This window comes from Amphiura filiformis, chromosome 18, assembly GCF_039555335.1.
Source record: "Amphiura filiformis chromosome 18, Afil_fr2py, whole genome shotgun sequence".
Lineage (NCBI taxonomy): Eukaryota > Metazoa > Echinodermata > Ophiuroidea > Amphilepidida > Amphiuridae > Amphiura > Amphiura filiformis.
In genome coordinates, this window is record NC_092645.1 from 12082106 (window position 1) to 12103241 (window position 21136).

General features: G+C 36.5%; 2 protein-coding genes across 2 annotated transcripts in view; one reads left to right on the plus strand and one right to left on the minus strand.

Annotated features, from left to right (window-relative positions):
• The window catches only part of LOC140138970 (laminin subunit beta-2-like), a 555517-nt gene that overhangs the window by 418581 nt on the left and 115800 nt on the right, over positions 1-21136 (plus strand). The window lies entirely within an intron of this gene.
• On the minus strand, positions 11346-15229 carry LOC140139868 (uncharacterized). The gene is made up of 2 exons (XM_072161627.1): positions 14061-15229; positions 11346-12392 (listed from the first exon to the last, which is right to left on the minus strand). Exons 1-2 carry the CDS (start codon positions 14139-14141, stop codon positions 11505-11507), a joined length of 969 nt encoding a protein of 322 aa, XP_072017728.1. The 5' UTR covers positions 14142-15229; the 3' UTR covers positions 11346-11504.

A 21136-nucleotide genomic window follows, 5' to 3' on the forward strand; every position in this document is an offset into this window, starting at 1 on the left:
ACAAATTGCTTTATGGCGTTCCAAATAACTTGCATCTATGAAGCCCTTGTTACATAATTTACATATATAAGGCTTCTCTTTGCTATGGGTCTGTAAATGTGCTTTTAGCCCAGAAGGAAACATAGAGCCTTGTTCACAAATTTGACATGTGTAACGCCTCTCATTGTGATGAATAGCTTCATGTTGTTTCAAATATTCACCCTGTTGAAAGCCCTTGTTGCATACTTTACATATATAAGGCTTCTCTTTGCTATGGGTCTGTAAATGTGCTTTTAGCCCAGAAGGAAACATAAAGCCTTTTTCACAAATTTGACATTTGTAACGCCTCTCATTGTGATGAATAGCTTCATGTTGTTTCAAATATTCACCCTGTTGAAAGCCCTTGTTGCATACTTTACATATATGCGGCTTCTCTTTGCTATGAATCGGTGAATGTTTATTCAAGTACTGTGTAGAATATATTTTTTCTGAGTACATTCATGGTCCATCCAATTATGTCTTCTTATAAAGCTTTTATTACAGTGACATTTATAAAGCTTCTCTTTGGTGTCTGATTCGTACCAATATGGTCTAATCCGCTTCTTGTGTTGGATCAGGTGACTCAGATATAGACAAGTGTCATGGAAATACCTTCTGCAATATATACATTTGTAGGGTTTCAGGCTGAGTCTATTCAGGTGTGTAAAAACGGTTTTTCTAATTCTTGAAGTACATTCATGGTCCTTCCAATTATGTTTTCGTAAGTCTTTATTACAGTGTTGGCATTCATGAAACTTCTCTTTGGTGTCTGATTCGTACCAATATGGTCTCATCCGCTTGTGATGGATCAGGTGACTCAGATAAATATAAGTGTCATGGAAATACCTGCTGCAATATATACATTTGTGAGGCTTCAGGTTGAACACGTTTTGAGGTCTTCTGGAAGTCATGTTCTGAAATGAGGATTTAAGGGATATTGTAAAATGTCAAGTTTTGTGTTTCTGTATAAATACGCTACAGGTGACTGTGTTTTGCAGATTAAGCCGAGAAAAATAGAACGAGAAGCGACACTCTATACAAACTGCCTATACAGTGGCATAGCCAGTGGGGACCAGGGGCGGTCCCCCGTTCATGATGGCCGTCGGTTCATGAGAGCCGTCAGTAGACGGACGGTGTTGGTGACAAATAATTTGGGTGATCAATGGAATAATATTTTACTTGATATAAAAAAAAATTTAAATTGAATTATACATAAAATTAGTTGTTTTTCGGTTGCTAGCGCACGCCTGATATCCTTTTTTTTTTTGCTTTTCACTTTTTCAAACCATTGAAAAAATATTTGGGGCAACCATTCACAACTTCCGTCGGCAAAAAATATTTCCGTCGGTACATTTACAAGTTGTGCCCCCTCAGTTCCAAAATCCTGGCTACGCCACTGCGCCTACATGTATACCATGCTTAATACCGCAGTTGAAGACAGGCAATTTGGTAAGCGTCGTCGCTGGCCAAGTCTTACTACGATCGTGTAAAGGGAAGAGACCACATAGAGTCCTATGGAAGAGTCTGAGGAAGAGACGGTCCAAATCCTTTAATTTATTAATTTATCGGGGAATCACATTTTGGTACCGCTCACAAAACAAAGAGTATAAGTCCACCCACCGCTGTCAATCATTCTAATGAAAAATAAAACAAGGTCTGACAAAATTAGCAATGCGTAGTCTTAACAAAGTCTCTAACAAAGTCCTCAGTTGATTTACTCATTTAATACCATGTTTACGTAATTTCAGAGCATTTGATGACCACTCAATAACAGAAAACATATTCCCATAAAACATTCTCGGTTTGTAATGGTTTAATCCCATCTTAGATCTGGTTTTAATCGTAGCAGTTCTGTAATGAAGTAGGCCTACACACTTTGGTCGAGTCTACGTTCTCAAAACTTGCACGATAATGTATTTCATAGGAATCACAATTGTACATGTACTACTGTCTGCTGTGCTCCTGTCTTCCAACTACATGTAGTATAAAATTTGGATGATAGCTATTTTGATGATCGAGTCAACTGTATCTTTTAGAGCAAGAGTTGTGGACCATTTTTCACTATTTCTGTAGGCTTATCAAGTTTTAACATAAAGTACATGGATGTCCAAAATAAAAGCGGAAACGGCCATTTGTTTATCCATGTACGCAGGTTGGATGTTGCCCTCAGAAGTTGGAAAAGGTCCAATTGAAGCCAATTGTTTTTATCATTTCGTAATTTTCACACTATTTATATCATCGCTTTAAACCAACAAAAGGGCTCAAATTCAATTTCACATTTGCAAAATTTTATATGGATTTAATGTTTATACGCTGTACATGTACATATATAATGTGGCAAATTATCGATGCTGTCGTGCACATTTTTCATGCTTGCTTTCGCGGAATATTTTGTGTTGTTTGGGGGATTTTTGTCATCAGATTTGCGAGAATCCATGGATTAATTCTCGCAAATTCTTCACGGTTGTTTGATGGCATGTAGAGCTGTATTCATTTTTAAGCAAAGTTGAACACTGATGGCGCTATTCATCTAACTCTTGTTTGCGTCTTTATAGGGTGATTTAGACACTTGTGTAGTGACATCAAAATGTCAGAAAACTGTACGGTACAAATAGTAAGGAAATTTTCTAACATATTTTTATCATAAAAAGAAATAACTCACATTATTGGGCTAAATAAAACTTAGAATCATAGAATGTATGTAAATAGCGCCCCCAATTTGCATACAATTGATAGAATAAACTTACCACGAAAATGCAGAAAAAGATGAAAAAGTTGATTAAGAAAGGAAAAAATTATTTAATTGACAGCTGTTGGTATAATACGGTATACCAACAATTAAAGGAGTATTTTGTTATCCTAGCATCCTCTTTTTATGACATTTTTCAGTAGATATTCACAAAAAGCTTATATTCCCAAAATTTCAGTTGATTCCGATTTTGCGTTTGTGAGTTAAGCATGATTAGGCCGTATAAAATTAATGTTTTGGTTCTCGTCCAGCGGATTTTCATGAATTGATGAGGGAGGGAGGTGCTTTTTTTTTTTTTTTTTTTTTTTCAATTCATTGTGCATTATCAGTATTCGTCTTTGCCATACAGTGCTCGAGGAACGATGAGGCCCTTCTTTTTTTTTTTTTTTTTTTCAAATGTGAGATTCTGAGGGATAAACCCCCTAGAGTACCACAAAAAGACTTGGAAATGATGCTTGTTCTCTAATAAACATATTTATATGTATGAAGATTTCATAAATCATTCCAAAGTCTTAAAAAAATTGAAAAATCTAAAAAAAAAAAAAAAATCTGACAAATCCCAGAAATTGAGGAGGGAGGGACGAGAACCAAAATATTAATTTTACACGGCCTTATGTGTATTACACTGCTCCATAGACAATATGTTGTAATTTCGTTCTGGTATAGACCACTTGACATCAATGTTTATCAACAAAGGCGAGGGATTGGTCTTTCGATGTGCTCGAACGAACCGCTTCACTGTTCAATGGCTTTCTTGTACTATATGAAATGTGGAGGGAGATTTAAAATACACATGCCCTGAGCAAACTACGATGCGCACGCACACTGCAGGGCAAAGAACAATGGGAAATGCTATAATGTGTGCCCATACTGCCGGGCAATGACGTCACATGTCAAGTGGTCTATACCAGAACGAAATTAAAATTTCATGATATCTTTGCTAAACGAATTAATCTGCAAGAAATATTTTGCAAGGTTTCCAGTGATACATGCATGTATAATAATCTCAATTTTTTTTGGAGAAAAGTGGAGGATGATGCACTGTGGGTCACGTAATGCCCTTTTAATTGTCCAGGTCAATGTTAGGCCTACATGTATATTAATGATCGCATGTGAAACTTTGTAAAATACGCACACTAAAGGGAAGCCTGTGCTCGCATCCAGGGTTCGATTTACTTTGAAAAAAATGCATAGCAATTTTTAGCGAAAACCTTATTAAATATGTAAAATATTGTTATACAAGCTGAAATTTGTGTAGCAGGTTGTCCAAAATGGGGAGCATTTTGCTCCGCGACACAAGTTAAATCGAACCCTGCTCGCAATCATATACATTCTAGACCATTTCCCCAATTTCTCCAAGTTTGCAAGGGGGGGCAAAGATTTTTTTGGCAGGCTGAGGGGGAGGAAGCAATTTTTGGCAGGCTGTGGAGGGGGGGAAGTGCAAGCAATTTTTGGCAATTGGCACACCATTTGAAAATGTTACCCCCCCCCCCGGCTCATAATTATTGCACAGCCCTAAATAATAATATATCATCAAATTATTTCCAGAAAAACGTACATCTGCAATGATTGGACTTAAAGTAAAAACTAGTAAACAAATTAATCCATTTCCATGTGAATTTAATTTCACAAATATTTTGGCCTTTATCATTTATGCGCCTTAATTTCAAACCCTACATGACGATGTACGCAGGGTTCGATTTAGAGGGGGTTTTACATGCACAAATGCATGTAACTTTGGCTCTGTGCATGTAGAATTTTGCCTGTGCATGCAAAATTGTGTGTTATTCAGCCCATTTTGAGGAAAAAACCAGAGTTGTGCATGTAAATTTTATTTTCTAAATCGAACCCTGGATGTATGTGTGAAGTTTATACGTACCATAGATCATAAACCATACAACAAGCTTGGACGTATAAACCATGAAATAAGCAGACTGGAACCAGGAGAAATTTGTTTTTGAACATTGCTCCTGGTTCACTGGGATTTTACAACAACAGGAGCAATTTCTGAAGAAACAGGAGCAATTTACAAATAGTAATCCTTTTCTGCATACAATACCAGCACTACTGATGTGCCAAACTGTAACAGCAATTTGTTCTAGAAAATTGCTCCTGGTTCATGTGAATTGAACAAGGACCAGGATCGAGCAATTGGTGGCTTTACGAGAGCAAATTTGCTCCCCGCGCCCGCTTATTTCAAGGCTTGGACGTAACATTCAAAATGACAACATTCATAATGCTGGGTCCCCAGGGCTGAAAAGGGTCAGAAATTTGCCAGGGAAATTTGCAACCAAGTGCAAGAATCCTTTTGGATTCTCCCAGGCAGTGGAATTTTGCAAGAATACATGGATGCTTGCCATATGTATTTTACTTTTGTTAAAAATTTGTATGATAAACTGAAATATTTATGAAAATCCATACCGGTACTAGTCTTGCAAGATGATGTATATAAATGTATTATTGACGAGACTCCTTCTCACAGAATTTCTGACCAGGCAAACCAAAAGCACATGAGCTCGAATTCCACTGGCACTATCATCAAGATCATATGGAGTCCCCGGGATGAAGTACATAAATTATTATTAAAGCTTTTCAACTTTATGTGGCAAGCAAAAATCAACAAGTGTTATGCAAAAGCTTGCAAATCTCATGTATACATGTATGTTCTACACTGACATGACTGTACATACATGTACATACACATACATGTACACCCCAGCTTAAGCTTAACAATCATAACAAACATCATGAAAACCATGTTCATGTAAAAAAACATGCAGCATGAGCTGAATTGTAATATCATATAATATTTATAAACTTTTCAACTTACTATTGTATTGATTTTAAGACTGGCATCCATGCAAAATCATTGTGTCTTGCTCACAGCTGCATACATGTGCATTTGTGTGCACACTGTGCAATACATTGTGTACAATGCTGTATGCTGTGGCAGGGGTCACTGCATATCTAAGGGTCATGTTGATAACAATCCCTTTAAAAGGGATGTGCAGTTGCAGAGAGATTAACATGATTAATTGGATGGGGGTGAATAGAGTTGGATGGGGGGGGTTAGTTGGCCTACTCAAGTTTGGTTTTGGTAAGGGTGTGCTGCTGCAGAGTATTTGAAAGGGGGTCCGGTCCATCAATACTCCAATTTGTCAAGAAAATTGATATTCGATATAGGGGGTAACTTGGGGCAAATTGGGACACAGGGTAATTTGGGACAGTGATTTCGGAAATACTTTTATACCTTAAAATAGTCACATTTTGCCCATTTTGCAACAAAATAACTTTGATATAATGTCTATTTATATTTCAAACCGCTTAAAAGTACCATTCTTCATTAAACAGGAACTTCTGAGGGTCGTAAGCTTAACACATCAAAATAAGTATTCCATTTTTTTGTCATGTCTAAGCAGAGGTCACGACTTGTGGCTCAATATCTGAATCAATGGTCCGGATTAGTGTTTCTCAAATTAAAAATAACTTCTAAGCTACCCTTTCAATTAAATAAGACAACAATTGTAACTTTTTTCTTCGAAAATTATAAGAAAAGCTTTCTTTTAGAAATATGCCAAATTGGGGTAAAATGGGACGCCATTGATTTACTGTGTACTAACTCAAACTGTCCCATTTTGCCCCAACAAAAAAGTCCCATAGTAAATCAATGGCGCCCCATTTTACCCCAGCTGTCCCATTTTACCCCAGCCTCTGTTACAGAAAAATCTTGCAGTGGGGTAAAATGGGACGCCTTAAAGACACCTTTAATAAAATAATGAAGCCGGAGGCCAACCGCACCAATTTTTGTGAAACGTAAGTCTACTAGACACTTGGTGATGTACCTTTTGTTTCAGAGTGGTCACTTATGCATCGCAAGTTGTCGGGTATTAGTATTATAGCCGAGTAAAATCTGGTGGGGCAAAATGGGACATTAGGTGGACCAATTTGCCCCTACCAAAAGTAACTTTCGGCCAAATTGTCTTTATATAGGGCCTATATTGGTATCATCATGATCATTGATATACCAAACAGCCAAAAACCCTCCCCATGTTTGCAGCACATCCCTGTATGGTCATTGGTACGGTACTGAGTAGGCCCTATCACCCCTCCCCCTGGTGTTGGAAAAGATACATTGTAGTTTGGGCATTGTTTTAATAAATAAATTCATTCATAACTTATGTTAGATACCCCGGTATGGAAATGAATCATAACACACCGTACAGTGAAGGCACTATGGGGGCAGGATGACGGTGGTGGTGGCATGTGCTCCCCACCCCACCGTAAAACTCAAAATTATGAAAAATTCACATTTTGCAGCAATTATGCACTAAATTGGTTGATTTTGCCCTCCCCCCCACTCCAAAATTCATCCCTCCCCCGAAAAAAATTCCTGGTGCCGCCACTATAACATATGGAAACCTTTTGAGTGAAAAGGATCCTATCGAAATTGGCCTGAATGCACAAGTAGTGTTGTACCGGTAGATAAAGAACAAACTGAAGTCAAAATAGGAAGAACTGTAAAGATGTACCGGTAATTGAAATAATAGGCCTACCATATATTCCTTTGTTATTAATATTAATTGCCTTTTTTCTTTCATTTCTCTTTCCATGTGCTGACCACATGCTGCTTTATAACACAGGTAAGTGAAATGTACATTATTTTCATAGGTTAATGCTCTGCGTGCTGATCATAGGGCTTCAACATAAAAAGTCCAGGTTTTGAGATATTTTCTCAAAATATCAAGAGATATCTTAAGGAATCTGGAATGAGCGTTTTGACAGTATTTTTTGTGGGACATGAGAGCACACCAGACATATCGAATTGCATTCTGAATATGATGAATGTCTTTCTGATACCAAATAATTTTCGTTTTTTGAAATTCACAATAATAAAAATTTTATGACAATTTATTAAAATGTGATATTTTTCACATTTTGATATATAACAGTCCTCAAGTAAATTTTATAAATCTAATGATATATTCTTAAAGTGTATGTAGCTGGGAGGAAAAAAGATATGATCAATTGAAAATTTTGACCTTTCATATTGAAGATATGAAGATATTCAAAAAGACCTAATTTTGGTGTTTTGGGAAAAAATCCATATCTTCAATACGAAAGATTTTCAATCTCACCTACATACACTTTTTTAAGTATACGGTACTTAAAAGTATAAATCATCAAATTTATAAAGTTTACTTGAGAATTTTAAGGGTACTACACCTGCCCAATTTTGTGCCTATTTTTGCATTTTTCTCAAAATTATAGAGCATTATAAGTATATTATAGGGGCAAGGACTACAACTGCTACACTGGGAATTTTATTTCAGCACAGACTGTTGTGGCGCTACAGTCAAAAATGAGGGAAAAACCAATTTTGATCAATAAATCAATAACTACTTGCCTTGGGTTGCTAAATTTTCAGTCCACTAGTTGTAGTCCTTGCCCTATAGTATACATATCTTACTTGTCACCAATGCGCTATAATTTTTGAGAAAAATGCAAAAAATAAGCAAAAAATTGGCTTGGGGTGTAGTACCCCCTTAAATATCAAAAATATCAATTTTTAATGATTTGCCATAAAATGTGTATTACATTGCGAATTTCAAACAATCAAAATTATTTGATATCAGAAGGACATTCTTCGTATTCAAAATGCAATTCGACATGTCTGATGTGCTCTGATGTCCCACAATAAATAGTGTCCAAACGTTCATACCCCATCACCCCTTAAGACTTGCTCAGATTTAAATGCAATATTTGGAAAGATTGGACATTTTCCTTTCAGAAAATATATACATGTACTTTTGCTATGATAGGGTCTAGAGTTTGGAAATTATGAGTGTTTCAATGCAAAATGATGCACAATCCTTGAAATTTGCTAAGGAAATTCAAAGGAACACAGCCATATAGGCAAGTGTCATAGAAATACCTGCTGCAATATATACATTTGTGAGGCTTCAGGTTGAACAAGTTTTGATGTCTTCTGGAAGTCATATTCTGAAATGAGGATTTAAAAAGGGATTCATAACTGCGATTCATACCAATATGGTCTAATCCGCTTCTTGTATATTTTGATCAAGTGACTCAGATATAGATAAGTGTCATACGTGTCTTCTGGAAGTCATGTTCTGAAATGATTGATGCGTGAGAATGATGAAGCTTCTCATTTGATATGAGTTCTTTTGTGCTTCAAATATTCTGCCCGCTTAAAGCCCTTGTTGCATAGGCCTACTTCATATATAAGGCTTCTCTTTGCTGTGTCTGTAAATGTGCTTTTTAAAAGCTACAAGGAAGTGTAAAGCATTTTTTACAAATTTGACATTTGACAGGCTTCCTTTTTGGGGAATTTTTTCCGGGGGGCATTGAGGGGGCAAATTGAATTTCAGGGGGGGGGGGAATGGTGAAATTTTCGTCATTTTGGGTTTTTACTGGGGGCAAGAGTTCTGACTGGGGGGGACATTTGCCCCCTCATGCCCCACCGGGTTTTCTAATCAAAATACTACATTCATGGTCCACCCAATGCTGTTTTCTTGTGAAGTCTTTATTACACTGTTGGCATTCATATAGCTTCTCTTTGGTGACTGATTCATACCAATATGGTCTAATCCGCTTCTTGTGTTGGATCAGGTGACTCAGATATAGATAAGTGTCATGGAAGTCATGTTCTGAAATGAGGATTTAAAAGGGGTGCAAATATCAACATTTGAATAATTTAACAATAAAATTATATCCTGAAAAGTTCATCATGAGTGATTTTCCAACAATATTTGACTGCTGGATATAAATATGTGTCCTGTAGTTTTGGAACTTATAGCCTTTTATAGGCAATATGGCGCATTACTTTGTGAAGTTGGTAATGACTTGAAGTATTTGCTGCTCTATGCATTTTTAAAAAGCCTTTAAGTTAGTTGCAGTACTGGAGGACTCGAATCCTGGACTCGGACTTGAGTCCTTTTTTGAAGGACTCAGACTCAACTGTGCAGGACCTGTACTCGAACTTGGGCAGTTAGGATTTGGCTCCAGGACTTGGACTCAAGTCCTAGAGTACGTCCGGCAAAATGTGGCCTTTTTAGGTCATTATTTATACCATAAAAATTTGTTGCATTGAGCTTCTTAATTCAACAGTCGATCTTATACTTGGGATTGAATTCTTAAATTTCCCTTGAAAAATACCTAAATAGTAATATTAATAGTACATAAAATAACAATAGCCTAATATTACTACTAATAATTACAATAATAATGATGATGCAATAATAATAACAATTGTAGAAAATGCATAATTTATGATTTATTTGCATTATTGTGGATGTTGCTATACAAAATCAATGTGATAAAATATACTGAACACAGTAGAGGAACTATTATATATTATTAAGTTCTCACAATATACTTTTTAAAACATTGAATATGCTGCAAAAGCAGTTTTTTATGATCATAATGGCATTGATAAATACAATTCAGTTGGATAAATAAATAATGCGATATAACACACAAACAAAATCACCACCTGAGAATTGTAATTCAATGGAAATGGTGTTCATATTAAAGCCATATTATAACATTTGCTGAGGAGAACGCCCTCACAAAATGTTTAAATTCAGGTTTTACCCCGGGGTTGATAACAATAATTATGGTATATTTCTTCAATCTTGTGCACATATTATACTTGACCTGACAGCAATTTATCCAGGGGGGATGTTGGCACTCAGTAAAATGGGTGTTGGGGATGTACATGTGCGGCCACTTTGACCCCCATTTTTCAACTGCCTCTCACCCAATGACCCCCTTTTTTGTTTTACTGAACTCCCTCTCACCCAATGACCCCCTTTTTTGTTTTCCTGTCACCAAAAGACCATCTTTTTCAAAAAATTTGGGAAAATTGTTAATAATCTCTCACTGAATGACCCTGATTTAAAGTTTGAATTTTTGAAAATATTTTGACCCACAATTTTTCCCGTCTCACTGAATTACCCATTTTTGGTAAGATTTTCCACAGTCTCACGAAAAGACCCCATTTTTTGGGCCTTCACACTGAAAGACCCCCCTTTTCGGTGTCTAGTTTCTCACCAAAAGACCCCTAGTTTCGAACTGCTGTCTGCACATCCCCGTCACTTCCAAAATCGAGTGCGAGATCATGAGATCAGCGACTGGTTTCACTTGCAAAAGACTGTCATCCTAAATCCATATCCAAGTTGAGTAATTCCTTAATATATTCAGCTTGTTACTGTGAGTTGATCCATGTATATAGTCAAATAAACATCTCACAAAAAGTAAATAACCCCTTAAATAATGGCCATTATTCAAAAGGGGCTATTGTATTGCAAATCTGTAAAATGCATTTTGACACCTCAATTGATACGATGGCCCAGAAAACAATAAAACACCGCTCAATTTAATGTAGTGAGGTCCAGATTTGAAAGTTGCACTTTACATACAAATTTTACAATACAAAAACACTCAGATATCATTACACAGATTTCCTTCCATTACACTGAATGCAAAATCAATAGAATTTACTGCAACTTTCAAATCTTAGGCTACATTGATTTAAATGTATACTGTGACGTAAATTTTGCTTCCAACGCATTTTACAGATTTGTAATACAATCATCCGTTTTTGAATAATGGTCATTATTTAAGGGGGGTTAGTTACTTTTTTTGAGATGTTTAGTATAGCAGTGTAAAACCCTTGTTACATGCTTTACAAACATGAGGGCGATGATTTAGCTTCTCATGAATTGCTGTTTTGTGCTTCCTTAATAGCCTGACCCATAGCAATAATGTGAATTTCTGAATGTATTTTTAGGCCACTCATGTACTTGTACTCTTTATTGCAAAGTCCACATTTATATGGCCGTATGGAGCCCTTGTAAGGCTTCTCATTGCCATGAATTGCTTTGTGCCGTTTTAAGTAATGTGCCTGTGTGAAGCTCTGCTTGCATACTTCGCATACATGTACATAAGGCTGCTCTTTGCTATGAATTGCTTCATGCTCTAATTGCTGATTCAAGTTACCTATAAAGCCCTTATTGCATACTTTGCATACATAAGGTTTCTCATTGCAATGAATAGGTCCATGCTGTTTCACTGTCATGTGTTTTTTCAAATCACATGCCCGTTTAAAGCCCTTGTTGCATATTTTACATACATGAGGCTTCTCATTGCTATGAGTCGATTTGTGCCGTTTCAAATTCCCTGCCTGTGTAAAGCCCTTGTTGCATATTTTACATACATGAGGCTTCTCATTGCCATGGATTGCTATGTGCCGTTTCAAATCACATGCCTGTTTAAAGCCCTTGTTGCATTCTTTACATACATGAGGCTTCTCATTGCTGTGGATTAGTGAATGTCTATTCAGGTGTGTAACAAAGGTTTTTCTAAAAGTCAGAGTACATTCATGGTCCATCCAATTTTGTTTTCTTTTGAAGTCTTTGTTACAGTGTTGGCATTTATACAGCTTCTCTTTGGTGTCTGATTCATACCAATACCGTCTAATCCACTTCTTGTGTTTGGTCAGGTGACTCAGATAAAGATAAGTGTCGTAGAAATACCTCCTGCAATATATACATTTGTAAGGCTTCAGGTTGAACAAGTTTTGAGATCTTCTGGAAATCATGTTCTGAAATGAGGATTTGAAAAGGAAAAATGTCAAGTCTTTGTTTCTGTAATGACATGGTCCTGTGACACAACCTGGGGTACCTTTGTGTTACATAGTAAAAAAATGAAATGGTTCAAGCATTTTATCTACACATCTCATTTGAAGTGGTTCATCCTTCTGAGCATTTTGACACCTTTTTTATGGAAATCGGTTAAAAAATGAGAGAGTGCGGGCAAAACAACAAAGCAGGGAGGATGTAACCCCACCTCTTTTTGCACATTTACAATCATTCTGAGCAAGTATATTGGCCTTTTAAATGAACTTCTGTATTTATTTACTTGGTTTAGATGTCTTTCCATGTGCTGACCACATACTGCTATGTACACAGGTAAAGTGAATGTCAATTATTTTCATAGATTATTGCTCTGAGTGCTATAACCAATACCATAGGGCTTCAACATAAAAAAGTCCAGGTTTTGAGATATTTTCTCTAAATATCAAGAGCCATCTTAAGAACCACTGAACCTAACTAGACTCGTTTGTTATTTTTCATGCTGATTCGATTGTGTGATGCGATAAGCAAAATCGGTCAAAACTCAGCAATATTGATTTTGAGATATATTTTGTATAACAAAAATGTCATTTTCCCGGATTTAATTAAAAATTCATAATTAAAACAGTAAATGAGATATTTCAATTTTTCTTTTTGATTTTGAAAGCATTAGTCAAGTTACATAAAGTAGTGCAAACAAATGGGCTCAAATTTGATTGCAAATGTGGTTTCTAGAAAAGGGGTCAATTTATTTTGTTGCAAAAGCCCTTACATCCACAAAAGGCGCAATATTAAATTAATAAAATAAATAGGAAGGCTTGAAAATTGTACCAAACCTATTCTTTTAGTTTCTATTCATCAACACTTTATCCGAACCCAAATTGAATCAAATATAACAAGTCATACTTGCACATTTGAAAAAAGCTGCTTTTCTCAAAAAGTCAAAAGTGGATGCAGGGTTTTGAAACAAAGCTCTTCATATACTGCTCCAAGAAAGTATCCTTGCACTTGGAGAAAATAACCACAATTTCAAAACTGAACCATATTGGGGTAAATTTTTTTTTTTTTTTTATCTAAGTCGGCACATTTTGACACCCTGTTGAATCCAATGTGACTTCAAGAAGCAAAATTACAAGTATTTGATTAGACAAAGGTTCAGTGTAAAAGTGACAATATAACTGGCCTATTCAAAACTCCACGGACTAGACATCTGGTTAATGGCAATTTTGTGCGTGCCTAATTTAATTTGAAAGAAAGGGAACAAAACTAAACTGAAACAAAAGCTGACAAATAACATGGAAGTTATGAAAAGTACAGAGAAGTAAAAACAGAAATAAATACTGCTTCATTGAAGAAACTGTGTAGTCTCTTTGTTGCGCTTGTTGGTATCTTTTTTGCGCCTTGTATAGGCCAGTTTGTTACTTTTAAAGCTGGACCTTCGTCAATTGCTTGTAACTTTACTTCTTGAGGTCACATTGGATTCAATGTGGTGTCATAATGTGCAGGATTAGATATATAGTGAATCTATTACAAAAACAAATTTACCCCAAATATCTTTCAGTTTTGAAATTGTGATTATTTTCCAAGTGTAAGGATACTTTTTTGGCGCAGTATCCCGCGCAGTATACTTTACATACATGAGACTTTTTGAGATGAACTGTGTTTTGTGCCGTTTCAAGGTCTGTTTCAGTTTGAAGCCCTTGTTGCATACTATACATACATGAGGCTTCTCATTGCCATGAATTGCTTCGTGCTGTTCCAAATAACTTGCCTGTTTGAAGCCCTTATTACATACTTTGCATATATGAGGCTTTTTGAGATGAATTGTTTTGTGCCGTTTCAAGGTCTGTTTCAGTTTGAAGCCCTTATTGCATACTATACATAGATGAGGCTTCTCATTGGCATGCATTGCTTCATGTCGTTTTAGTTGTGCTTGTGTGAAGCTCTTCTTGCATACTTTGCATTCTTTGCTATGCATGGCCTCATGCTGTAATTGCTGATCCAAGTTACCTATAAAGCCCTTATTGCATACTTTGCATACATAAGGTTTTCCATTGCAACGAATTGGTCCATGCTGTTTCATTGCTATGTGCAGTTTCAAATCACATGCCTGTTTAAAGCTCTTGTTGCATACTTTACATTTATGAGGATTCTCTTTGCTGTGAATTAGTGAATATCTATTCAGGTGTGTCAAAAAGGTTTTTCTAAAAGTCCGAGTACATTCATGGTCCATCCATTTCTGTTTTCGTATGAAGTATATGTTACAGTGTTGACATTCATACAGCTTCACTTTGGTGTCTGCATACCAATATGGTCTAATCCGCTTCTTGTGTTGGATCAGGTGACTCAGATATAGATAAGTGTCATGGAAATTCCTGCTGCAATATATACATTTGTGAGGCTTCAGGTTGAACAAGTTTTGAGGTCTTCTGGAAGTCATGTTCTGAAATGAGGATTTAAAAAAAAGGAATATTGTAAATATATTGTTAAATTTTGTGTTTCTGTATTTCTGTATATACAATGTGGTAGCTATCTTTGTTTTGTAACGTAAAGTGTATGAACAATATGCCAACGATATGACTTGAATTTGAGATCTGGTGTTGAGAACCTTCTTGGTTTATCTAAATGAATGCTTAGGATTTCATTTGGCAGAACTTGATAATGTTTTTAATCCCAAAAACTTAGTGTGCTGTATTTTTCTGGAATAGGGAGGGAGTAAGCAAAAGTTAAAAGTATACACTCTTAGCATTATTTTTGAACATCTGTAAGGTCATAGATTTAAGAATATCATCTAAATTGTTTCAAATGATTGCACCTCTATGTATGTAACTATGTTTCTTATAATCTGTCCTTGGTTGAGGGATCTTAACATTAAGATTCTCTGGAATTGAAAATATATGAGCTAAAATAAGATGACAAGTTATTCAAAATCTTGTTATATGTATATGTTAATTAAAACAGAACATTTTACTGAAGCCTATGAGAAACTGGCTTCCAACCAAGTTGATCAAGAACAATAGCTAACAATATTACTAGATATGTCCCATTTACAGTTTGATCAGCTTGTAATCGGCAGATTAATATCAATATATTTTATTCCAAGAAATGCCTTGTGACATCTCGCCAAAGTCATCATGAATTAATTAAAGTCCTATACTTTGTCTACTTTCTTCAACATGCATATTATACACCTATCCGACTTCGCCATTACTGCGGTGTCCCCGATGTAAAACTGCGGTGTCCCGAGGTCGGGGGTTCCATCCATTATTTATTGTGTGCTATACAGAATTGTACCCGGGGAATTGTACACAACAGTGATATTCAATACACAATCATGAGTATTGAATTACGAATTAAATCTCCCGCTCTGGTACATCTGTGTTGCCGTCAATAGAGGGCCAAATACAGTAAACGCTTCTCGGATTGGTGTATAGACCAGACAGGCCCACTATATCACTCTTAACGTGGGTCTACTTTAAGGTAGAAGCCTAATAAGGGAGCGATCGTTATTTATGACAAGAGGGGGGGAATGGGAAAATTTAAGGGGGAACACAAATTTTTTTGAGGGTCTTTAGGGGGGAACCTGAAATTTTTAGTTGAACCAGGAGGGGGATTGTTAAATCTTAAATGGAGAAAATTGGGAAAACAAGGGGGAACGCGAAAATTTTGAGCGGACGCGAGGGTGGAACGCCAAATTTTTTTGTTGATGTTTTTTCCAAAACGCCCATTCCCCCCCCCCCCCTGCCGTAAATAACGATCGGTCCCTAAGTCCCGCCGATTACAAGCTGATCAGACTATAGCATTACAAACTATAATGTGCAGTCCTGTTTTGGATAATTTGTAGATGAATTGCTACAGAAATACTACATTTCCCCAAACATAACAATGGGCTATTCCATTTAAAATCCATACTACACCTGTGGAAGATTTTGCTAAAGTCTTCCATAGAGGGAGTATGAGTTTCAAATAGAATAGACAATTGGGTAACTTCCATTTGAAATATTCATGCCTGTTGTGTAAGATAAAGGTAAAGCCATATACAGGGGGAGTAGGCCTATGGGTTATGATAAACCCTGACTAATTACATTTGAAAAACATAATCCCTCTGCTAGATATTTCTAAAATCTTCCACAGGGGTAGTGTGGATTTCAACTGGAATAGCCCTCCAGATGAGGCAGATATATTGAATTATAAACCATCGACAAAATATCTTCAATGAGGAAAGTAGATTTACAATTTTTTAGCATGAACATTCCTTTGAGAGCTTTTTTACGCAGTATCAATTTGTTGGTTCCAAGACAAATTATCATCAATAATAATGAAGGTATTGCTCTCAATATGCACCCTCTTATTATTAATACCTTTTGGGCGACTCTAACCCCTTCCAGTTTTACGGGTGGATGGACTTTTCAAGTAGGGTTAGGGGCTGTGCAATACTGAGCCCCCCCCCCCCAATTTCCCAAAATTTGCATATTTAAGCGTTTCTGTAGCATTTTCCCAAGCCTTTTTAGCGTGTTTTATTTAATAGCCGCCCCATGAATGTGTGCCAAAAATTGCCCCCTTCGGCTCGCCAAAAATTTCTTGCCCCCCCCCCCAATTTTACCCTCCCCCAGGGCTCATAATTATTGTACAGCCCCTTAGTCGGTCGAGATTTTTTTTCTGGTGGTGATATTAACGCTAAAATATCACCAATAGCTTGAAAATTTGACAAAATATTGAAAACATTTCACGGTGCAAATATTTATGTTCTGATTTTTTTAAGTCATTGGCTGCATGACCAATGACTTCTATTCACAATTCACATGCAAAAATGTATATATCTTATTCGATTAGCCAACATCAAAGTGCATCATCAATATTGCACCACAACGATAAACACAACACAGATGCTATACATGTACGCGCGCTGTAGCGTATAAAAAGGTAAATATACCGGGGGCTAACCTGTATAAACAGTGAACGGAGCGCCCATCTCTCTTTCATTGGCGATTGGGCCAGACTCCCAGCGGCGGCACCAGGAATTTTTTTCGGGTGGCGGGGGGCATTGAGGGGGAAAAGTGAACATTTTCAGGGGAGGGGGCAAAATCACCCAATTTTGCTCAAAATTGCCGCAAAAAGTGGAATTTTTTGCAATTTTCATTTTTTTCTGGGGGGGGCAACAGGGGAGCAAGAGTTCTGATTGGGGAATTTTCCCCCATGCCCCCCAGTGGCGCTGCCACTGCAGACTCCTCCATGTAATGTTGCTGTAGGGGGATTGCTACACCTCCTCCACAGCGAGTAGCTGTTACCTTCGCAGCATTAAAGAATGCCTGTACCCATATATACACCTGGGTGGAGAGGAGTAAAAAGTACCTTACTCAAGGGCACAACACGATGGCGTCGCCGGGGCTTGAACCCACAACCTTCTGTTTATGAGTCGGAGCTTGTTCCGCTCGGCCACCGTGCTCCCTACGTATGTAAGAGACTAATTATTCAGGTCTGTTGAAATGAATGCCACAAGGCGATTCCACATCACTCTCAAAGATGAGCCCGAAAAATTCCAAGGAAGTAGGATCGAGACCACTCATTTCACTTCGAGTGGACTTGCTGTAGGATCCAGTCCACGTCCTGGTATGAAACAGGCATAGTGAGAAAGTTTTACCCAGAATGTTTAACCTATCATGTACCACACCTACCAAACATTGCTCTCACTATGGATCACAATATAGCCTCATCCCAATCATAGTCCAATAACCTCAATTATATAATCATAGTGCTACATTTGACCTCAAGTTGCAGAGTATAAGTTTTTGTACCCAAATTTTCAAAGGTCATTCAATGAATGTACTTAATGTATTGGGGTTTAAGAATAATAATAATAATAATAATAAAGAAACATTTGCCCCTGATAGATGAGCATCAAGAACTGTGCCCGTGATGAACATGTAGTGGATCCTAGTGTGTCTGTTGGGCAAATATCTATGAGGAGGTAACTTCAGATTCAGATTTCTTCTTATAGTGGGAATATTCCAATTGAATGAATGCAGCTTTCAATAGCGTGATGAACATTTGCGTACACTTTGCGATGTACGCCAGCGTGTGCGACTGTGCGTGAGTAATGCGGAAGTGAATCCAACCATGCCAACACACTTGTGATTGGTTAGCATTGTATCCAAGGATGTGCGTTCGCATTGTAGTTTGAAATACGAAATATACAATCGCGGTTGGATCGAGTATAGCTGTTGAAATTAAGCTGCGTTCATTCAATTGGAATTCCTACTATAATTATATTCTCTGAATATCATGTAAATGCATGCATGTTTTTTTATCTTTCGACAGCCATGGTGTTACTGATGGTTTATTTTTCAATATTTTCATAATAAAATTATGGCTGATTTATGATTTTTTTTAAGCAGCAATAAGGACAAAACAAAAGGAACAAAAACAATGACAAAGACAAAAAGACTAGTTTCCCATGTTATTTTCATCAGTTGTGGAATGAGGAAAAAAATTATAAAAAAAATAGAATTAGAAAGAGGCGAAATGCAGGAAAAAAGAAGAATTTCTTGGTTTTCAAACAAATATTGCAATTGACCAAATAGAGTCCTGACTCCTGAAGAAAGTAATTATTATATAACCTAAATTCCCCTTTATTTAGTCCTTACACACATACCAAACCCTAAGAGTTTCTGCCAATTGTTTAAGGGATCTAAAATGAGCGTTTATCGGGTTTCGACAGTATTTTTTGTGGGACATGACAGAACCTCAGACCTATCGAATTGCATTCTGAATACGAAGCATGTCTTTCTGATATCAAATAATTTTCATTTTTTGAAAATCACAATATAATACAAATTTTATGACAAATTATAAAAATGTGATATTTTTCAAATTTTTGATATATAACAGTCCTCGAAGTAAATTATATAAATCTAATGATATATTCTTAAAGTGTATGTAGCAGGGAGGAAAAGCCGACGGTCAATTGAAAAATTTGACCTTTCATATTGAAGATATGGATTTTTTCCCCAAAAGACCAAAATTTTTTTGGTGTTTTGGGAAAAAAATCCATATCTTCAATCTGAAAGGTCAAAATTTTCAATTGATCGTCGGCTTTTCATCCCACCTACATACACTTTAAGTATAAATCATCAGATTTAAAAGTTTACTTCAAGTACTGTTAAATATCAAAAATATCAATTTTAATGATTTGCCATAAAATGTGTATTAAATTGCAATTTCAAAAATCTAAATTATTGATATCAGAATGACATTCTTCAAATATTCAGAATGCAATCGATATGTCTGATGTGCTCTAATGTCCCAAAATAAATACTGTCCAAACGTTCATACCCCAGCCCTTAACATGGCAAGAACACAATTTGGCGCACCTGTTTTCCATAAAGCTGATGTGTCAGTATGAAATTTTGAAAGAACATTTGTTTCCAAATGCTTCCAAAAATCGACACAATCAGGGTCCAGCAAATGATTTGCCCAAACTTATTTTTGCGTAACCCTTCATTGCTGTAATCGTTCAAAAGGTAGTTTCATTTTACCTGGTCACTTCCACCATTCCAAATAAATCTAAAAAACAAAGAATTCAATTTCTTTTTAAAAAAAAAGCTTTGGAATTGGAATTCGCTACTTGCACGGTTCCGCCATTATGTACTATGTGTGCGGGAGAGCCTCGAACTGGCAGCATACATGAAAGGAAGAATTATGTAACCTTACACAGAACGTTATGACTAGTTCAATTCCCATTCATGTATGCTGCCAGTTCGAGGCTCTCCCCACATAGTGCATAATGAACCGTGCAAGTAGCTTAATAGAACTGAAAAATAACAAATATGACGCTGTGATAATAACAGACTCAATAATCACTGCAACTTTACCAACTAAAGATATTCTTTGAACGCCAACAATTCAGAATTCGCTGAATTTGATTAAGTTTGGGGAGAAAATTCAGCCTATACAATGCATTCATAATCAACTGAACACCAATTTTCCAAACAAGACATTTATCACTAAATGGTTTTGATTCATTCATATTTATGATTCACTTTTTTTATGATTCATATTTATATCTAGTTTATAAAAATTAATAAGACCAATCTTAAAGCACTTGTGGCATACTCCATTATACTCCACATATAGTTTCTCTTTGGTGAGTCTGTGAATGTACTTGAAGCCTTTACTTGCAAAGTTCACATTTGTAAGGTTTCTCATTGCTATATGTATGAGTTTGTTGGTGCTGTTTCAATTGATGTGCCAGTGCAAAGCCCTTGTTGCATACTTCACATACATGGGGCTTCTCATTGCTATGGATTGCTATGTGCCGATTCAATTCAAATGCCTGTGTAAAGCCCGTATTGCATACTTTACATAATACATATGAGGATTCTCATTGCTATGTGCCGTTTGAAATAACATGCATGCGAAAGCCCTTGTTGCATACTTTACATACCGGGTACATGAGGCTTTTCTTTATGAATTGTTTTGTGCTGTTTCAAGTGAAGAGCCAGTCTGAAGCCCTTGTTGCATACTTCACATACATGAGGCTTCTTCTTGCTGTGAATTGGTTTGTGCCGTTTCAAATAAGATTCCCGTGTAAAGCCCTTGTTGCATACTTTACATACATAAGGCTTCTCACTATGCATTGTTTTGTGCTCTTCCAAGTGATATGCCAGTTCAAAGCCCTTGTTGCATACTTTACATACATGAGGGCGATGAGGCG

Coding starts and splice junctions, on each gene's coding strand:
- LOC140139868 (XM_072161627.1), bottom strand. CDS start 14,141: ATGTATAGTATGCAACAAGGGCTTCAAACTGAAACAGACCTTGAAACG. Junction 12,393..14,060: donor TTCATCTCAAAAAGTCTCAT/GTATGTAAAGTA, acceptor TCCTCATTTCAG/AACATGATTTCCAGAAGATC.